The sequence below is a fragment of the Pelecanus crispus genome, chromosome 4 (genome assembly GCF_030463565.1).
Source record: "Pelecanus crispus isolate bPelCri1 chromosome 4, bPelCri1.pri, whole genome shotgun sequence".
Classification (NCBI taxonomy): domain Eukaryota; kingdom Metazoa; phylum Chordata; class Aves; order Pelecaniformes; family Pelecanidae; genus Pelecanus; species Pelecanus crispus.
In genome coordinates this window covers 66,969,623-66,991,638 of record NC_134646.1, presented here as the reverse complement: position 1 = coordinate 66,991,638, position 22,016 = coordinate 66,969,623, and the positions used below count along the sequence as shown (strand labels likewise).

The 22,016-nt window shown below is 40.1% G+C and overlaps 1 protein-coding gene across 2 annotated transcripts in view; it reads right to left on the bottom strand.

Moving 5' to 3' along the window:
- Positions 1 to 4,947: 4,947 nt before the first annotated feature.
- The window catches only part of DHX15 (DEAH-box helicase 15), a 50,658-nt gene continuing 33,589 nt past the window's right edge, over positions 4,948 to 22,016 (bottom strand). For both annotated transcript variants that reach the window (XM_075709750.1, XM_075709751.1), the window contains 5 exons: positions 20,884 to 21,075; positions 17,691 to 17,813; positions 15,440 to 15,630; positions 7,509 to 7,678; positions 4,948 to 6,273 (listed from right to left, as the gene is read on the bottom strand). In XM_075709750.1, the coding sequence (XP_075565865.1) occupies positions 6,156 to 6,273; positions 7,509 to 7,678; positions 15,440 to 15,630; positions 17,691 to 17,813; positions 20,884 to 21,075 (794 nt within the window). In that variant the 3' untranslated portion in view covers positions 4,948 to 6,155. The remainder of the gene's footprint in view (positions 6,274 to 7,508; positions 7,679 to 15,439; positions 15,631 to 17,690; positions 17,814 to 20,883; positions 21,076 to 22,016) is intronic.

Here is a 22,016-nt window from a genome sequence, read left to right as displayed (position 1 = left end):
TTTTGATAGTAAAACGCTAGCATCTTCATAAAGCTGAAAAGGCTGGTATAATTTGAGGATAAAGCTGGTTACTAATGTAAGCAGAAGCTGTTTCACTATGTGGCTGAATATTTAAATACACAAAGCAGTCAGGAAATAGGTCCACCAGCAGCCCTCCACTCTATGGAGCCCGGTAAGTGCTCGATGCTTTAAGTGTTTATTGTTTATGCTGCTGGAAGCAATGAGGCTGGGAACATTAATGTGATACGCTTGCAAAATAAACACTGAATTCAAATGGAAGGCAAGAGCCTGCTTTAGCTAAAAGAATAAGACCAACCCAAAATAATAAATGTTTAGAGCCACAGGAAATATTTATTATCAACATTAATTTGTGCTACGTTTTATTTTTCTGTACAACATAACTACTGCATAGCTTTCATAGCTGGAAAAAGCTTAAAGAATCACTCGGAGCCAAGATGTACACAAATGAAAATTATTTTATCATCTGTCCAACATACATTCAGTGTTCCTGAGAAACTACCATATCCGAGCTGAAACTGCAAAACGAGAACACCTCCAATCAGCAGCAGTAGTCTGTTACTGCTGCTACCGGAATGTTATTGTACTGCTGTTACCATATTTAGTTTAATCCCGCGATACTGGAAGCTGGGATCTCCTTGATGCCAACCACTTCTCTCAAACGCATCAGTGCAAGTCAGAGGCAGCCCAAGCTTGCCATTTGCGAAAGGAAAAGCGAGAAGAGGGGCAAACGCTCTCACATAACGGTTTCATCCTGGTCTTAAAACCCCAAAATATCTGACGTTCGTATTACTGGGGCCCAATGCCCAGTTTTCTATCAGAGCAGTTCTAGGAAGCACACCACAAAAGAAAGCTACCGGTGTCAGACGTATTAGTAGAAAAATGAACTAGGTTGGCCAAGTAGATCATTTTTGCTTTTCTGCTTCACGTAGATCTTCTGTCACATACATAGTCTTGAAGTTAAAAAAATGTAAAAGGTCAACAGAGTACCAATACGAGATTATATTAATAGTAAAAGATGTTTATTATTAAAACCTTCAGCTGCTCTAAAAGCAAGATAAATGGCTATTCTTCACAAATTACAGTAAGTGAATAAATTCATGTACTTCAGAATACAACTCTCTGCTTCCTAGTATCATGGTGCGGTATGGCTTTTTATTGCTAAATTGTCAGAAAACGAAGACAACTATAACAATCTGATTACAAATTAATAATTGTAGGTTGACCGGCTGGAAGGAATACTATTTGCCCTTTGACTTTTGTTAAGGTATCTTTTCAATGACATACTGAAAGCTAATTTCAGCATTTTCTTCTTTACGTTGCATTTCTTATGGCAAATAAATAGCCATTTCCGATATGCACTGTGTAGCAGTGCGGCTTGAAAATTACACGTCACAAACTAATGGTGTCTCACAAGCCCTGACCCACGAAGGGAGAAGGTGATCAGGAATCGCGGAATCGCTCTACCAGGCAAAGCTGGCGGAGCCGACACAGAACATACCAGCGCAAGATTGCCGGTACCGACAGCGCTTCCGCTTCAGGGAGGGAACACGGGTACAACAAATGGATACACCCCTGCAACCCCAGGAGGAACCCGAGCACACGTCTTCTCACTGGGGGACACACACCCCTCCCAAAAGCCAAAGTTCAGGGGTTTCTATGACAGCGAGACAGAGCGAAGCATGAAGTCACCCTTTATTCTTTTCTCCGACAAAAATTCTAAATGCTAGAAAATCCCTACAAATCTAAACACAGTATAACTGGTCACTTCTTTACGTCTCCATACGGTTACTAGCTACATACCTAAACACAGCTTTACGTACTCAGTCATCAGTAACTACCTGTGTATCTAGCAAGCCTAAACATAGTTATGACCTCCCATCCCTATTAGCCCTTTACCGCTTTGAGGTATTATACAGAAGCGCAATTAAGACGGAAGACTCTCCTCTTTTCAAAAAAATATACTCCTTTCACTTAGTACTATTTTCCTATCATCTAATCCACTCTATATTTTCAGAAGTCCCACACTATAAATAGTTTATTTTATACAAACCATGTATTTTCAAAACCCACCAGAATTCCTCAGGTTAAAACACAAAGAAGCAAAAAATCACTGTAAGTAAATAAAGCATTGCTTTTCCTTTTAGCGTATTCCAAAGCAGATAACCAACTAATCCAACGGGGGCAATTCCTCAGCACTCCAAAAGAAACATGCTTACACCCGAGCCAGCAGTTTGAGGGCTCCGAAGCAACACCCGTAAGGCAGCGGGCGAGCAAAGGGCTGAAGCTGGCCGGGGCAGCTGGGGTGCTTCCCCGGGATCCCTCGCTCCGCGGGCCAGCGGAGCGCGCCGCAGGGTCTTTTAACCAGCCGTGGCATTTCACAGGACAAAACGCACGGACAGCTGCATTTCTCTTTGACATTAGCAAACTCCTGCATATTTTGCGATTTCCAACTTTCTTCCCCTCCATTTACTGCAGCCTGCAGTTCAAGCAGCCAAACCCAAAGCTCTGATGATGAGCAGGGCTGCCGGTGCTTTTAACTGTTCTAAGAGGGAGGCAGCGACCTTCATACGCTCATAGGTAAAGCGCCTCATTCCTACACCACCTTCTTGGTCTCCCTCTGCTTCTCTTGGCAACCTTTTTTGACAGTTTTTCCACGAGAAAAATGAGAATGAGGTTTTACCTTTCAACACTTATGAAAAACCAGGGCTATTCTCAAAGCGAAGTTATTCTGCACGCAGCTGTGGTATCCCTGAGATAACTGTAGTTAAGAAAAGGGTTCCTGACAGTTTCCCTTTAGGACCTGGAAAATGTCTTTCTCCAAGCAGCCACGCTGCCCCTTTCATCACTCCTTCAGAGAGGACCAGTTACTTCTTAGATAACTCACTCCCCACTGCTATGCGGCTCTGAATTTACATCTTAAAAAAAGTGACATTTGCAGTAACTCTAAGACACCCACAGTGATTTAAGTGAGTCTGCGTGTCACCGCCCCAACCCCCTAAATACTCTCAGTTGTTAGAAATCAGCATTGTGCAGCAGAACAGCGATTGCTCCATGCCTGCACAAAGGCGCCGAGCTTCCCCGCTCCAACCCCGGGGCCCTTCTCCACCGCATGATCGTTAGCGAAGGACTGACCGTCTATTTAGCACACACAGCCCGGTATGAGAAAATGCTTTAGTCCTGAACTGAAGTATTGCAAGCGCTTTGCTTGTCAGCTCTTCAGTAAGAGAAGTGTTTTCCAGGGAAGCACGATGACATACCCAAGTGTCACGCAAGTATCAAATCCGCTAGGTTCCCACGGCGCTTGAGCTTCAGCGCCTCCTCGGAGCGCTAGCCCCCAGATCCCAGCGGGATCCCAGGGGCCAAGCTGCTTCCCAAAGCTCGCGCTCCCGCTGCCCAGAGGGGAGAGGCCGCTGGGTCTGCTCCATCCCCGGTGACAGCTGGGACACCCGACAGCCTTCCAATTAAGCCAGTGACACCAGCACACCCCAGTGCCTTTAGGTGGGTTGCACAGGTGTCAGCGGCTTAATTGGGATGGCAGGGTTGCACAGCTGCCAGGGGACATTAATTTGGCCCGCAGCATTTGCATTCCTGGTAGCAAAGACAAGGGAGAGTGAAAGATCCCAGGCTGGCTGTCAAGGCCCGAGCTGAGTTTGTGGGTATGACAATTACGAAAAAAGCAAAGCAGGCCAAAGCCTCTCCCGCGTCAAGTTCCACTCGCAGCCACAGCCATCTGCTGCCCCATTCGCGAGTACCAAAGCTACGGCGGTTCGTGCCAGCTGGTGCTGGGGTCCTCAAGGGATCTCACGCTGAGAATCGGCTGTGTCCGTGGACCTTGCCATGCCTAGGAAAGTCACACAGAAGGTGGTTCTACACCATTTAGCTGAAGGTTGCACACGAATACTAGAGAAATTCTTACCTGGGGAGCAGCCATTTCTCAGCATTGCACTAAGCGGCTCCCCCGCCCCCCAGGAGGAGGAGAAGGAAGCTGTCACGAAACCCCGCGTACTGAACTTGAGTTATCCTACAGCAGGAATTTGCAGAACACACACTTGCATGTTTAGGAAGGCTAGTTTGAAATCAAACTGTTTAAATTTAGGATCCCCATGTTTTAAATAAAAACTTTTGTAACTGCAGTCAGAAAACTTAATTCAGTTCAACGTTTTATGAAGAGTCAACCTCCGTCCTTCCTGCTGCAAATCTCATAGGGCAGGAAAGCCCAGACCCACCCCACAACGCCTGAAGATGGGGAGATCCCCCCCTCCCTCACTTAGCAAACTTGCGGCAGACTCACAAGTCCCACTGTGTACTATAAATTCAAATTTTCATCTTCAGACATGTTTCCTTTCACAATACTGTCCATTTTCATTGCTAACTAAAGTTTTCATTGCTAACTAAAAAAAAAAGTTTTCAGAACTTCTCCACTCCCCCTCACATGAATGGCATTTTAGAAAGCAAAGTTGGAATTAGAAGAGAATCCTCAAGTTACTTGATTTCAAGTAATTTTGTAGCCAACTGCTGTGATTTAAATAGGATACCAAACATGAGTGCTTAAGGTTAGTCGCCAGCTCTCCAAACACAAGCTGTTTTTGGTTCAGCCTTACAGCATGACAGCACGGTTCCCATTCTAGGGGAACCCATTTCAGCAAGAGCTGCTCCAGCTCCTCTTTGCCAGAAGGACCAAATCTCAGCATCTTCCAGGGAGAGGAAAAACTGAAATCTGGCCAAATATGTTAAAAATCACAGAATCCCAAAGTGGTTTGGGTTGGAAGACACCTTAAAGGTCACCTGGTTCCAACCCCCCTGCCACAGGCAGGGACACCTTCCACTAGACCAGGTTGCTCAAAGCCCCATCCAACCCGGCCTTGAACACTTGAGGGATGGGGCACCCACAACTTCTGCGGGCAACCTGTTCCAGTGCCTCTCCACCCCCACAGCGAAGAATTTCTTCCTTAGGCCCAATCTAAACCTACCCTCTGCCAGTTTAAAACCCTTGCCCCTTGGCCAGTCACTGCAGGCCCTGGTAAAAAGCCCCATTCTGTCATGCGAGCCCCCTTCAGGTGCTGGCAGGCTGCTGTGAGGTCTCCCCAGAGCCTTCTCTTCTCCAGGCTGAACAACCCCAACGCGCTCCGCCTGTCTTCATAGGAGAGGTGTTCAGCCCTCTCGTCAAACCTTACTATAAATTCCACATGGGATTAGCTTTCCCAAATTGAAAAATACTGTCGTCATATTTCACTAAAAATCACTACAAAATTACAATGGTGCAATGTAATTTGACCTACAGCGTCACTTAAGTATTATTTGTGTCGATCTTACGCTGTCTCTGAACGCTGCCCAGCAGGGCAATTTCTAACTGGCCACAGACACTTCACTTTACAGGACATACTGCTACGGTTCTGTCCAAGAAATATCTAGGAGTACGTTTGAAGAAAGCATTCTCCAAAAAAATTCTGCATGCATTTCGTTGTTTTAAAACAGTTTCCTACATAACTTAAACAAGTCTGCAAGGGATCAACACTGCATGTATTATATTGATGTCACCATACTTGTGGTGGCTTAAGCATCTGCACTTTTAATATTAAAATATTAAACTACTGCCACGTCAATAAAACAGCAGTTTAAGGGGAGACTAAATGGCTTCTCACATTTTGATCAAACCATAGAAATACTGACATACTGTGGCAAAAAATTAGTATAAATAGACTTTATTGAAGTCAGTACCTTTGTACTGAAGCTGAAGATTGTGTCTACATAAGCACAAGTTGTAACATTTCACAACTTCTAAAAGGAATGTCAACAATTACAACGATCATGCATACCATGGTCGATAATCACATTTTTAGAAGCATTTTCAACCATTTCTAAAGAAATGCTTATAACATTGTTATATATAGAACTACTTTCAATAAACTGCAAAACATTGATCAGCTTTTCCAGTATGAGCTACAGTGTCAACACAAAAGGGAGGCATAAATGTTTAATTTATGAAATCAGAATGGAATATTTACTGTAAAGAAAAATTAAAAAGCTTTCAAATAAAGGCCATTATTGAACCAAAGTGAAGAGCACAACTTGAACTTTGAATCCTTTCATCTCTTAAAGCTGTCCTCTGAATAACTTCAGTTCAAAGCATAAATTCAGTACTGCGAGTATTCCTTGGACTGAAGTTTGGCAATGATGCGATCCAACTGTCTCTTTGCTTCGCACTGTGGAAAATTGCTCATGTCATAATATTGAGGGGCAATTTTCACCAGCCTGTCAAAAAAGGAAAAGGTTGTTACTAACACTCAAACTTTAAGATGCATCCTACATAAATTCTGCAACTGAGGGAAACAAAGACCATCCCTTATTTTCAGCTTGTTCTGCCAGTTTAGGGTTAATGAAAGTTTACAGACATGCAGACACATTTCCATCTCGGTCCCATCCCGTGCAAGTGCCCAGGTCCAAAGCAAAAGAAGCACGCGCTGCAGTCTAGCGAGATGCTCCTGTTCAGCCACGACCCGTACAGACCCACCCGGCTGCTTCAGTACGTGCCCAGCAGCCGTGCAGCCAGGCCTGCTGCCTCGTGTCAAAGTCCACAAGCCACGGAAACCCCCGGAACAGCAGTCTGTGCAGGAGCGCAGTTCAGCCTTAGCTGTTATCAGCTTAAAAATGAAACCAAGGCCACAGGATCCTGCTTGAGGCTATACAGCCCTTGTTCAGAAAAAGATTTCTAGGGCAGGATTAGAACACCCATTTTTCCATTAAAATACTACAGACAATATATATATATGCGCTATGTTTTCCAGCTTATGAATCTTTAAACTCTTTCTGCACAACAGCAGAATTTCAGCAACAGCTAAAGAGCCTCCCAGGTCCCCAAAGCTTACAACCTGGCAGCTTAAGTACAACCTTAAAGATGGCAAAACAATGCAGATCTCTGCTTGTCCGCAGAGGATCAGGCCTCTTATTTCCTTGACATGCTCTCTATTGACTAATAAATATTCTGACAAGGCAGGTTGTACCACTATTACCACCTCTTTCCTTCAAATTTTAAGAAAGCACTGAATCCTGTTCAGATCCTTCCAGAAAGGTTACAGACACCTGCTGCCAAGAGAGGTCCTAGATCTTGAGAACAGAAGCATCTACCTGTATCTCTTAACTTAGGTACACAAGCGGGTGCCAGGACACGTCCCCAAACCTAGCATCTCCAAGCAGCTCCTTCCCAACGAGCTTATGAAATCAATGTTTTTTTCGCCAAGCATCTCTCTGCGCACTGCATACAGAGCCTGGGCATCCGAGTTTTACACGCAACTCCCACAAACAGGAACAAGTCTCCACAAAGAAAACGTTTAGTCATCTGCAAGATCTCAAGTCCATTCCATTGCTATTCCCCAAACCATTTTAACAATATTAGCTTCAGGACAACTAATTACCCCAGTTTAAAAATGGAAAAAGAAAACCCAAGAGCTTTACGGTAGGTCATGACTGGTTTAAGACTTTTGGCTTACCATTCTGGCTTGATGTCTGTACATGTCCGGATGTAATTCTTTGTTGTAAGGACAAACTCATTATAGAGCACCCATTCTGGTTTATGATCAAGAACAGTGGAAGGATGCAACTGCACCACCTGGTTATCTTTTACTGTTAAGTAATGCCCTGTTCGTTCCAAATGTGCCACCTAAGTAAAAAGACATTCTTTCATTACCACAGGCAATTTTTAAATGAAGTGATTTCAAGCCGACTGTTAAGTGTTCTACACAAAACATACTTCCCAACTTCAAACCTCATCTAAATTTGGCACATTACTTGACCACTTCAACTATTAGATTTTTTTAATAGGCACAATCAAGATGCCAGCTGTTTTTGCTAACGGCCACGGTAAGCATGTATTATAATATACAATTAAAGCAACATACAAAAATAGTTATCACCCAAGGAGAAGAATCATTATTAGAACAACAGCAATACAAATGGAAATACTGGAAGGGAATATTGTGCAGGTTTGTAACCTCAAAGTCAACAACAGACATCTGCCTTAAGCACTTCACTGCAGTAGCTACTGTGGGACTGGTAAGTCGCAGTGTTACTCTCAAGTTTTCATTAGTGTGGTGTTTCACCAGTAATTTTACTGATGCACCTATTATTCTGCAAATCCTCTCACATGTTGGGCCTGAAAAAAGTCAGTCCAGTAAGAATGGGAAGTTTAGTATATCAGAAATAAGAACAATCTTGTTACAGCATGAGCTTCAGAGCCAGAAAATGTAGGTTCAGCAACACGCTTCTGCTGTGACCTTGGTGAAAAATCAATTAACCTCTCTCTGACCAAGCTTCTTGCTCTATGAAAGGGAATAATGTCTACCTCGCTGAGATGCTCCGATACCTAGCTCATTATGATTTGGTAAAGCAGACAGTTATCCTTCTAAGGATATCCTCTGTAAGAAGTTAATCTAACAGAGCACATAACTAAAATTAACCTTTTGATACTGGTAATTCAAGATGACCTCAGTACTTATTTCATTACATTATATATACACACACACAAAAACACTGTAAAAAGATTAAGCAGGATGGACAATGGCTGAAAGACGTCCGAAAGACACACTGTTAATCAGATCATCATTAGCTGCTTTCCTCTAACACAGGCTGTTCACTTCCTTGTTTTCTTAATTCCTAGGTATACCTCACCTTTTCTTTTTTTTTTGCCTAGTCAAAGGTAAATTCCATCTATCAGATTAAAATCCTAGGATCTCTAGAGCAATAGCTACTTCAAATTTTCAGTCAGAGTATCTCCTTAGTAACAAATTACTATTTTGAGTAGAGTGCACTTCTCTCTTATATTTTTATGACATTAATATCCAGAACATGTTTTAGGAGTGGAACAGAGTATTTCAATAGTCTGCAAACCTTTTCACCCGAGATTTTACAGATTACACTGCTACTTTATTTCAAGTCTGGGGAGCCAACAGAGGCTCTTTTAAGCAGAGATTAACAGTGCACTGTATGTTAACAATTTAGCCTTAATTTCATCCAACTCAATTCAACATTTGCAAAATTAAATAGTATTATAGCTGCAAACCAGACTAGACTAAAAACTCACCTGTCACAGATCTAGCACAATCACAGCACATACATTGCTGTGGGATTATGCTTTTTTTTAAAAGGAGTATTTTTTTTTAAACATAAATTTCATTTTTCAGATCAGAAGTAAAGCATGTGTACAAAAGTATTTGGGTGCTATCTGTTTCTGTTCTTATAAAAGGACAGAAGAATTTATTTAGGTTTCATTATAGAAAACAGTGTGCTGTTAAAATTTAAATCAACACAATTTACCTTTAGCACCTCAGTCTCACTCAGATGTATTAAAATAGTAAAGTCTTATCATCTAGCTTTCCCTAGAAATACATACAATTTCCTTTTCCATGTCATTTATAATGGCAGTAAAGAGTTGTATTTCTTGTTCACTTTGTGTAGTTCTAAAGTAAGTAAACAGATTCCAAAATATCTAGTTAAGCATACTCAAAGAAAAAGAAATGCTACAGAAAAGTACGGTTAGCTCTTAATTTCCAGGGAAGGACACAGACTGAAATAACCCCAATTAAGAAAAAAAAAAGTTTCCTTTGAACATGGATATCAGTGATAACTCACCTTTAAGTCGTTACATGCTACTGTGACTTATTTCAGTCCTGAACTACTGTGGAGCTACAGCATTTGCCCTATTTAGATGTTTCTATTAAGTATGGTTGTTAGCACCTAGATTGGTAAAGAATTTCAGGTTCAGTAATGGCAATGCTCTAGAATGAAATATGCACAGGGAAGCTATGGCTCCACAGCAAGCAGTGACCTGTCAGCTACCACACTTTCCTGCTCCCTCCTGGCCTGAGCTGTTTCAGCGCAGCTGACAGAGAGCCAGTTCTGCTTCTTCTCCGAAGGTGTAAGTGGTTTGCCAGATCACTATGCTAGAAGAATTTAGAATGGGCTCAGGCAAGCACCACGGTTGATATAAGGGAGCGAACAAGGACACACGGGAGGCAGCATATGCACTTATGCTCCTCTGAAGCCCTGGCATGCAACCAATTCCAGTGCCTATAAAATACAATGTAGTGGCGGTTGGGCCAGGTGTCCTCCAGAGGTCCCTTCCAACCTCAACCATTCTGGGGTGTTTTTCAGAGTGTAAAAACCACGAGTTTCCACAGAAACCACAGGACCATACAAAGCATGTCTATGAAATGGGTTCATTTTTCAATGAGCAGTGGTAGTAAGCAAGATACTAGGGAACACACCTGAACCCCGAGATAATCGAGGAATTTGTCATGTATTAGTATAAAACATTTGTGAATTAGGCTACCTGAACAAAGAATGGGGCTGTAAATGGAGGGAAAAGCGATTACCACTATTGACTACACAACATAAGGAGCTACACAAACAGGACCCTAAAAGGAACATAAAGGGCCAAGCCAGCCCATGCGTCTCTGCAACAGGTTACTCTTGCAGACTGAGAAAGGCCGCCTTCTGCTGATTTAGACAATTATAATAATTCATCAACATGACAAACCCACATAGAAACAGTGGCCACCATGCCACATAGGAAAAGGTTTTGGTTCAAGATCTCGTAACAGAGGTTTCAAGGATGTCACAGGTCTATTAAGAATAACATACCCTTGTCTTAAATTTCACATGTGCTAGTGCTTATTTATTATCTATGTCACTGAACCTAAAGGGCCCAACCAGTGGTCTTTAGTCAAACATGTCAAACACTGTAAATCCAAATGCACTTAAGAGGGCAAAAGTGGGAACAGTATCATGAGATCCAACCTTTTTTAGATTTAAGGCTACAATTTTTGGCATACTAGTCTTGACAGACAGTTTAGAGAAATTATTGTTTCTTGTCTGACTTTTTGAAAAAAGAATGCTAGGATGCACCAAAGGAGCAATGTCAGTTGCTTAGATTTCTGCAATTTTTGCTTGCAGAGCACACAACGGTGCTTCTAAAGCTATTAAAGAGTTTTAAACTGTTGTTCTGCATTCTTAAAGAGCAAAATGAATACCATTAAATGCACTGATGACCACCTTTGTGTCATAGGTTTAACAACATCCTATTATTGTAGAAGCCCGATTATGTAAAGACTTCAAAATATACATCATTCTATACACAAAATAGGATCAAAGACTGAGTAGCAGCAAGAATGAGATTTTAATTAGCAGTCCAATCATCTGACATCTAACTTCCCATATAGCACAGATCATTTAATCTCATCCTCTGTAGCGACCATGACATATCCTGTGTTTGACTAAGCCACGTCTTCCAAAAAAAGTTCCAAGCTTGATTTGAAGACACAAGAGGACAGTGGTGGCTCTACCACATATTACAGTAGTTCGTTCCACCTTTAAATCCTGATTTAGATTTTGAATGATCAATTCTTGTTCTGCCTTCACTACTAGATTGTAAATACAATGATAAATACCTAAGTTCTTCAAGACAACTGATAATATCGGTCTCAAAAAAAAAATTTGCCAAGAGGAAGATGAACCATCTTTAAAATACTTGGGCATGTGCCTGCCTTTTCCAATTCAATTTTAACAGTTTCCTTAGCTTACTTCCTGTAGTATAATTATTTTTTGCCACACAGTTATTTCAGCTACATGTCTATTAACACTTTAAAAATTATATGCTTAGTTTTTTCTACTTCTGTTGAGTAAATAATCATTATACCTAGTTCTTTAGTTTTGTTGCCAAATTAAGATTGCATTAAAGTTGTACAATTTTCCAATCCCTCTCCCTTCTGAAAACAGGATATGTTTAGCGTTAAGGTAGCGAGAAAGCAGTATTTCTCTGATTTATTTTATTTTCAAAGAGCAGTTTCTTAGTGACTTTGCAAGCACCACTCTTGCTCTAGTCTATATAGACTTTGCATATTCTGATGTGCGATATAGAAACAGTTACTGAAAAAAGCCAATAAAAGTTTTCCATTATAAAAACTAGAAGAAACAGGAGACATAGCACAAAAATTTTTTAAGACACTTAACTTCTTGCCAATATCTATCCTTCCAGAAGATTTTCTACACGCAGAATTGTTCGCAGTTTTAAACTATTTTACTATTCCCTTTCCTTGTCTATGGCAGATTTACTGGAATTCAAGTCTGTATTTAAATATGAAGGGTAAAAAGATGATGCGCCACCAGCAGAAATTCCACATTTATCAGTCACTGACACACAACTGAAGGTAGACAAATTTACAGTACTTATTACTAATTATGTAACTATTTCAATAGTTATTATGGGCCTGCACTGTTGGACATCAATCACAGGTCTTGATTAGTACAGAAATTTCTACAGGAAACTTTTGTGATTGTTTTTACGACAGTAAGCAATTAGCAAAGTATAAAACAATGCAGCCAATGAGAACTATTTCAGAAGAATGGCTGAACCATGGAGTCAATGAGAACTGTTTCAGGAGAATGGCTGCTACTGTTTTTTCCACTTCACGCTGTATTTTTAAACTTAAACTTCTGCCATGTGTTGCCCACAGACCTTAGTACTTTACATGCACAGACTACTGTATGTGCACATACTCTGCAAGTGCTCAGACTTGGAATTCCACACATGTTCTGTACTAATACGACAAAGACTGATGTATGCATTTCATTAGTCAAGTTTCCTGAACAAGAACCCCCAAAATGCCAGAGTTTGAATATCTGCTTTAAGAGGCCACAATGTGCATTTGAGTACTTCTGCTGCTTGCAAATAACATCTCTTGAGTATTTGTAAGTTTTTATAGGCATTTAATATTTTTTCCACTGAAGGTTACTCAAAGCAACATGGAATTCACAAGAGAAGATTCAGAGTCAAGGTCAAACAGGTATCACATTACCATGTAGGTTAAAGAGTCAAAGAAACTCAAAATAAAATACAATGGACTCAAATACATCAAAGGAGAAGAGAAACTGTTGAAATGGCTTCCACTCCAAATGCCTTCAACAGATCTGCCATAGCTATTTGTCCTGGTTTCGGCTGGGGCAGAGTTAATTTTCTTCCTAGCAGCAGGCATAGTGCTGTGTTTTGGATTTAGTAGGAGAAGAATGTTGATAACATGCTGATGTTTTTAGTTGTTGCTGAGTACTGCTTATGCTAGTCAAGGACTTTTTCAGCTTCCCATGCTCTGCCAGGTGCACAAGAAACTGGGAGGGGGCACAGCCAGAATAGTTGACCCAAACTGCCCAAAGGGCTATTCCATACCATATGACGTCATGCTCAGTATATAAACTGGGGGGGGGGTGGCCAGGGAGCAGCAATCGCTGCTCGGGAACTGTCTGGGTATCGGTCGGCGGGTGGTGAGCAATTGCATTGTGCATCACTTGCTTCGTGTATCATTATTATTATCATCATTATTATACTGTTACTATTAGCATTACTATTTTACTTTATTTCAATTATTAAACTGTTCTTATCTCAACCCAGGAGTGTTTCTCACTCTTACTCCTCCGATTCTCTCCCCCATCCCATCGGGGTAGGGGGAGTGAGCGAGCGGCTGCGTGGTGCTTAGTTGCTGGCTGGGGCTAAACCACAACACTATTTCTTCATTCAGCCCAAAAATTCAATTAGGTATTTTGGGTGAGGGGGGCAGTAAACAACCTATTGAGCATGGAAGCCTGAGGAGACTTCTGGAAAGGCTTTCATTTTCATCTATGTGAGCCTACTGCTCTACTAGCAGCAAAAATACAAAGTCAGATCTTTAACTCCTGAGCATTAGAGACCAAAAAGCTACCTGCCCCAACAGTGCACTTCCACATCCATGGCAGGAAAACACCTATTAGAGGAAGAGTTTCACTCAGAGTAACATAAAACAAACTGACAGTGTACAAACTTCCAAGGACATGACCTCCCATACATCCAAGCAAATAAAGGAAACAACAGGATACTCTGCCAAACAGAAGTGTAACTGTGGCAATCAGAGCTGCCTCAGCCAGCCCAGGCCCAGCAAGGATATTTACAGAATTAAAGGTGTAGGTGGGAATATGTATTAAAGCATTCCCCCCAAGAAAGATGAAGAAAAACGCATCCCAAAAGCAAGGGCTGAATACAGTGACTAGCTTGCTTGTCTGAAAGGTTACAGCAAGTCAGGTTTTAGAACTATTTCAATATCTAAAAGCAGCCAGCAGCCTTGATCTCCCATTTGCATTACAGTGAAATGCAGTTGCTGACACTGATATGCCTCTATTCCGAAAACCCAGAAACATGTTTCTGCTACAGACTGGCTGGCTGGCCTAGCTCTGGGAAGGCACTGCTTCCTTGGAGGGAGTGTTAAACACACATGGTACCCAAGCCTGCACCCCAGTCAGGATGTGGCACGTGCATGCCTGTCAAGCTGCTTGACATTCTAAGCTGCACAGTGCTAACCTATGGTTCCCTTTTCAACTCAAAAGCTTTTGTGCTCAAATACCACTAGAGCACAGCTCAAGTGAAAAATGAGGAGATGCCATAGGCACTGGTCAGCCTCTTAGAGACAACAAGGTTGTGTTCTCCAGAAGTGAGATACTAGGCTCTAGAAGAGACCTTCCTGAGATGCGTCACAATGCATGTTTGCTGGGAACAAATGTTATCACAACAACCCAGAGTCAATGAGGATGAAAACTCACTCCCATTAAAGGTTCTGTACCCCGGGTCTGCAAGAGACAAAAGGACTCTTCTAGAACCAGGGACGAATGCTGAAGAGAAAACACACAGCACAAAGGGACTATGCCAAAAAAAACCCCACCACCAAAACAAAAAAAACCTCTACCAAAACCACAAAAAACAACCCAAAGAAAAAACCACAGCCTGCATTCTAGCTTGGAGGCATGCTTAATACATGAAGTGCAAAGCATCCAGGAGGCAGCAGTGGAGACTGGCTTCCACGCCATCTTGGTTCAAGAGGCGAGTGAGTTACAAACAGCATACACGTTGATATTATAGACCTGCTCCAGTACTCACAACTCATGTAATTTAAAAGTTAAATATAAATATGGCAAAGTATGCGAAAGAAAATACTCTCCTTCTATAAGGATTACATATAATTAATAGTTATATACAACTGTACTTCTCCTGTTTGTATCAGATTACAAATAATTTAAAAACTACGTATTCTGCAGTTAGTTTGAAATGTTTTATGAAGTTACTTCCTCAGCGATTCAGAAGTTAGTGGTCAATTCCTCACTGGTCATGCCAGAAACACTATTTTGATACCAGTAAGACTGCCTACAACTTCTCTTCCAAATAAAATCTGACTGAAGAACGTACTACTTGAGCAATAACCAAGCAACCTGACAAACACTAAGTGGTAATATAGTTAGCCATATATAATTTAAGTAACATTCATAAAGTTTTGATAAATTATAATAACCATACTAACATTAAAAGCCACATAAACACTGAACTATGTTCCCTACAAGAATGCACACATACCTGCATGAAATACCCAGTAACTAATGCCTTTCTTATGTTGATGTAATAGTCTCGGCTGGTAAAGTCTGTGCTTCTACGAGGCAAATTAAATCTATCCATGATTCGTGACAGCTGTTGGCGTACATTGTCTGCAGACATCAGGGACCTGTAGTTAATGAAGTTGTCATAACACCACTGAACCGACTCATGATCTGCAACATTAAAAAACATGAATCAAAAATGAGTATTTCATCCAATTAGAACAAGTAAATAAAACAGCAACTAACCGATTGATCAGTCAGATGAACCAGAAAAAAATATCCATAAACTTTCATAAATGACAACAGCTCTTTGTTTATTCAGTTGATTTCCTGTATTAGATAACTTGCCCAAATTGTTCTCTCTTCAGGAAGCATGTGGTCAGGACAAAAGAAAATTAGGTTTTTTCCCCTCACCAACATAATATACACACAATCGCTGATGTATTGCTGAAATACCACACCAATAAATTTCACACGTTTCAAAAAAATCACACCCTGCAACTAGAAAAATCATCTTCCAAACCTGCAGTGCAAAACATAACTGAACATAAGGAACACTGCACAATCTTTAACTGTAGTGTCCAATGAACACACAAGAAGATTGTACATAACTATCTTCTATTTGAGAAACCAAACCCTCCTTAAATTAAGCATTCAAGTAAGAGTTAAGAGCTATACAAACAGACTAATCTAATACTAAGCGTGATGCACCTCACAGGAGTTTAAGTAAGTGTAGGTGACTGGTAAAATACAGCATCAGTAACAGAACTCGGTACTCTTAAGTTACCATTTCTACTGCTGATAGCTCTAGTAAGAAACCTCTTAAGACAGCAAGCCTAAGCCACTCCGTCAGGATAAAAACCTGCATGTTTAACATCAAGAGACCCAGTTCTCCCTACCAATTCTATTACTTTTCAAGTGATTCTCTTCTAACCTTTGTCAGTTTAACAATCCAACAAAGCCAGCCTTAATGAAATTTAGAACTTAAAGCATCTCTTGTACAGAGAGAGACTATTCTTAATTTGCATTGAAAAGAAGGCAGGTCACATAATTTAAGGAAACTTTAAGTTGTTTCTGCACTTTACCTTGCAGAATATATTTTAAATGAAGTATGAATGCTAGAGTTCTTCTACACCATAGAGTAGAATCATAATTGAAGTACCACAGCATGTCACTTTCTGTGCCATTTGAACTGTGCATTTTAGATGACCCATAACTGGTTTATACTGTTCTAGATAAAAACAGTAGCAGCATTTTGTCTTATGATCCTGAATCCCAGAAATCCTACTCAATTTCACAGTGAAAGGACAGAAAGGGTCACAGAGTTGTGTTTTGTTTGGTGGGGTTTTTTTTTGTTTGTTTGGGTTTGTTTTTTTTTTTTAAAAAAACTCAGGGTAAAAGACTTGCCTTTTTTTTTTTTTTGCTTACAGGAAAAATGCAACTGAAGCATATAATTTAACCTGGTTAGCAGTTAAGAGTAATCTTTTTACTTACCACCAGGATAAGTCACTGTTAAAAAAGTGTGCCACTTATGTAGTCACATTTTGAGAGAACTCCTAGCTTTACCTGTTCATTCCCATCTTTTTCAAGCTGCTAAAATATACTTCAGCTCTGCTGAAGAAGACCGTACATTTTCCCCAAAATCCATACACAGAAATGAGGTAAATGAAATAAATTTATCGTACAGCTCTAAGCTACTTCTTGTTGATGCATCACTCCTTTGCCTCTCAATGCATCCCAAGGCCTTATTACAGAATTCCTAACTATATTTAAAAAGTTAGGATTAAAAAGTGTTTGGTTCTAGGAGCACATCCTTTTCCAAATTCAGAGTATTTTCTGCACTGCTCTCCCTGAAAAATTACTAAGCAATTATGCAGATTTTTCTATAATTAATGTCAAATAACAAACTTCCAATATTTCTTAATTATAGGAACACTTACTTCCTTCTGTCCAAGGTTACCCAGCATTGATTTAAAAGCCTGGCTTGTCTCCATACTCATCAGCTTATTACATGATCTCTTGGCTAGTTTTTTGGTTTTGTTTCCCCCCCAAAGGAAAGTAGCACTTAAATAGCTCTTTTGCATAGCTTAAAAAACCAAAACATTTTAAGATTACAACAGAACGGCTCAAAAAAACAAGCCCAAGCCTTTCAACTGTCCTTGGAACCCAGGAACAAAAGCTGGCAGCACAAAGGATTACAAATAATTTTGCTAAAACAGGTGCACACTTACTTTGTTTGAAAGCATGGTAGACATTCAGCAACGTCAAATGATCTCCATCTATGTGGGCAAACCTCATCTTGGCTTCATCTGCTGCTTTCTTTGCTTCCGTGGGGCGAACAAAACACTGTGGGACTAAACAAGGTTGGTATGGGCCCAACACAAACGCCCATATCGATGAGTCACGCATTCACAGATAGAGGAACAAGGCCTAGCTAGGTCAGTTCACAGAGCATAGGGCAGGGCAGGATGGCCTCCAACTGCATCTTGGACTGTTTACTACCTTGATTTGGTACATCAACACCTAACCACATCTGTAAGACAAGAGGGTTTCAAAGCTACAGAGTACCTGATTATTTTAATAGAACTATATGTAGGCATCAAAATCTCTAGTCTGAAGGCCATCAAGATTGCCTATGTATACTGGAAGGCTAAACAGATCTTAGTTCAAGGCCCAGTGCTGATAGCTCTACCAGGAGCTAGTACCCCATGTAACACAACACTTTTAATTGCAAATTTGCTTTCTCAGAACGCCTCTATGGACAGAGTGAAGAAGGTAGGTCTGAAACTGTACTGCACTAGCACAGTCTAAACAAACATGAGTTTTATCACAAGTCTGCTACCAGACAGAACACTACTAGTAAAGTCAAGTCCTCTTCCCCAGATGGTATTGTTATCAGCACTGGTATACAGAAACATGTGAATGAAGGCATAAGTCTAAAGGTTGTGATGGTAGCGGTAGTGGTGGAAGGTTAAACCGTCCTTTGGCACTACGTGAAATTAAAAAACCAAAAATTTGCAATGTGATGAGCTTTCTCTGTCCTTATATTCTCTTACATAAATCTGACTCACGTCTGACTTGAATCCAAAAATCACGTTTTAACACTCCCTTTCCAAATACAGACTACCAAAGACCACAAACAGCATTGCAGCCAACTTAATTCATGGTCTGCCAGCATTCTTATAGGTTTGTAATATTGATACTAATTCACAAAATGTCGAAAGTAGTTATAAGACATCTTCACTTTATAGAAAACTACAGGAGAAAAAAAAAATCAGTTTGGTTTTAAGTAGATGTAATTTTTAAGATGTTAAATTTAAATAAAATTAACGCTAAGTAAGATGCTACAAATCCTTTATCTTTTTCCAGCTGCTTCGGACTACATAGCCTTTCATAACTGAAGCCCACCAATCTCATGAGAACACCTCTTTGCATCTCATCTGTCCCTAACAGATGAGGGCCTTTTTGTGGGGTGTTATGCGGTTTTACTTTATTTTATTCTTAAATTCCCATAAAAGCCCCAAAACACTACATTTCAAGAATATGTTGAGTTGAATACTGGATGGAACTTGAGGAAAAAAAATACGTCCTGCAACAGTGAATCACATGGTAACAAATCAGAAAGACCAATGCATTAAAGAAAGTGAAAATGCAGGTGCAAAATAAACACCCTGTATTTGGGTCCTGCATTTGAAGACAGAGATAATATAAAGTGTATTTTCATTTCAAACTCACACTAATAAAGCAAATTCCAAATTATTCTATCACTGGCTTAACTTATTGTTTTGAAGTAATAGCACTTTCTATCCCACAGCAAGACACCACAGCTATAAAATGAAGTACAATCATTTAACCTGCTCATTTTTTCAATGCTGTTCTCTGCTGCTTTCTGTTGTCTAGTTTTACATTCAGTCCAAGTTATTAATACTTGGATTGCTATCCAGAGCCTGACAAATTTTATGTGGACTTAAGACATCGTACCATACACTCATGCTGCTGGTTTAAGAAAGTGTTTACTTTGGGAAATAGTCCTCACAAATACTAGGACAACGTTCGGTTTGGTTGGTTTTTTGTTTGGGTTTTGGGTCTTTTTTAGGGCAGAATTTTAGTTAGAACCCATACATTAACCCGTGTCTTTTGGGGTTTTTTTTAAACTTCTTTATCATGATATTAATTGTGCCTTAAACCAAAAAGAAGTATCATGGCCTAGGAAAAGGTAAATAGAAAAAGGAGCAAGACAAATCAATTGAAGACCACAGAAAAAAAGACTAGACTTACTGTTCTGTAGTAGAGATTGGGGGGGAGAGGGGGCAAGGGAAGAAAAAGACAGGCACCAACCTACCACCACCTCCGCAATTAAGCCTACCATTTAATTAAAAAAAAATTATTATGGTTCTGCCCTGCCCATCTGCTCTGAGTCTGAACAATCATAACTCTGCAAACATTTTAGCTTGTTCTTAAAAAGTTTCATATAAATATACCGTAAAACTGAACTGAAGCAACAGGTTTTACACTTAGCCAAAACTTTTTTTTTTTCTCTATTCAACCAAGTTAAGCATGTAACCAGTACACCTGCATTGTGAAGAGCCTGGTAAAATAGCACACCCAAAAGACAAAAGAGTAGTTATGAGTAAGAACATCCCCATTTGCATAACAGACTAAATCTTGCCACTTGTCCTATGACTACTAACTATAAAACAAAGTCAGTGCTACATAACTGGGAAGTGAAATACAAGGCATGCTTGGTAACACTTTCCTCTCATCAAGCTCTCTCGACAAGCAGCTCTGCTCTGACGCAGTGCTATTCACATAACGCAGCAAAGTACAGCTGTGCACACAAATTAATTCTTATAAATTATACATCCTCCCCCAAAGTTTTTTTTCCCCCTTTAAAAGCAGTGACTGTTCTTCAGCTTTGCCACTTAATGACTGAAAAATGTATCATCATTTCATGTACAAGCTTATGGTTTAATAGAAATTAAACTGTAATCCTTTTGGAAATACTGGGATTAATCATAGTGCAGAAGAGTGCACCACACAAAATAGATTTCACTGCCTTAAGAACAGAGTGGTTGAGCTGACATTTCTCGTCCTGACTTTGAGCCTAGAAAGAAAATTCTGTTCCACTAGCCTGATTTTTTTTCCCCCCTCCATCAACTCGAATATATACACTTTAAACTGAAGTCAGCAGCAAGCTGTTGGACTATTTTATGCATGCTAATTTCTTAAGTTTATTATTCATTAGCTTCAAGGTCTCTATGGAAACCCATAATGATTGATTAAACCCCTATATGAAGTTTTAAAAAACAATTCTAATTTTATTAGAAATATAAATGTATTGTTCATGGTTTTGATGTAGAAAACTCAAATTTTCCCCAAACTGAAGATCTGCATTTTGTTTAGTATCTCCTTCCCTGCTATTACCTGACAACATGGCAGTAATAGATAGGACCTCATTAGAACAGTTGTAGTCACAACTTGCAATAACCATTTTAGCCAGCTGTGGGTCCAATGGAAATTCAGCCATCATGGATCCCAACTCAGTCAAGTCTCCATCATCATTTAAAGCAGCCAGATAATTCAAAAGCTCTAAGGCTCTCATCAGAGTTTCAGGAGCTGAAAGAGAAAAAATATTTAGGCAGGCACATTAATCAAACTGCTCTGAATAAACAAAAAAACTGAGGAGGAAAAAAGTTACTATTACAAGCCATCTTATTTTTTGTTCTCCATTCAGCTGATTTCCAAACACAAAATTATTACCAAATTCAGTTACATAGGAATTCAGACAAGGAATAAACTGGGGGGGGGATTCCTTATTTAGAAGAGCTTTTAACTGGATCAAAAGCTTTGAATATTTGAAGATTACTGCTTTTCCAAATTCAGACAGCAGTGGTATCGTGAAATATTCAGTATCGTAGTACTATCATTTCCCCCCAATGCACCAATGTGTCTTCCTTTGTTCCATACAAAATAGACTGAGACGGTCCTAAAATCTCAGCCATGTCAGCTTTGGATATCTATCGTCTTTTACAAATCTGAGTCTATAAGAATGTTCTCTTAATCCTGCCTTCCTCATAGCGACTGCATATTACACCCACAAAGAAAAACAGAAGGAAATCCAAAAGCCTTCCTGCTAAGCTATCATACATGCTACATAGCACAAAGAACACAATTGTTCCATAGAGTTATTTAACAGCTTACAGATTATAAATTACAGCTTTACGGGAAGGGGGGGGGGGGGGGGGGGGAACAGGACAGACAGACACCAACCAACTTTCATGTATTTAAATATAGCTGATGTACATTTTTAATCAGCAAAATAACCCAGCTATTTTTAAAGTAGATATGAACGTTTAACACTGTTAGAAGGGAGATGCACATTAACTTTGAGCCAAAACCACGTATTTGGCTTTAAAAACACTAGCCAATTTTATTTACATACAGTTGTTAACTGATGCACAATTAGAATGTGTAATCAAGGTGGTAAGTAAAAACCCTCAAGTAACAGAATTTCTAATGCCCATAATTTTGTCTTAGCCTCTGCAGGTAAGGGGCAT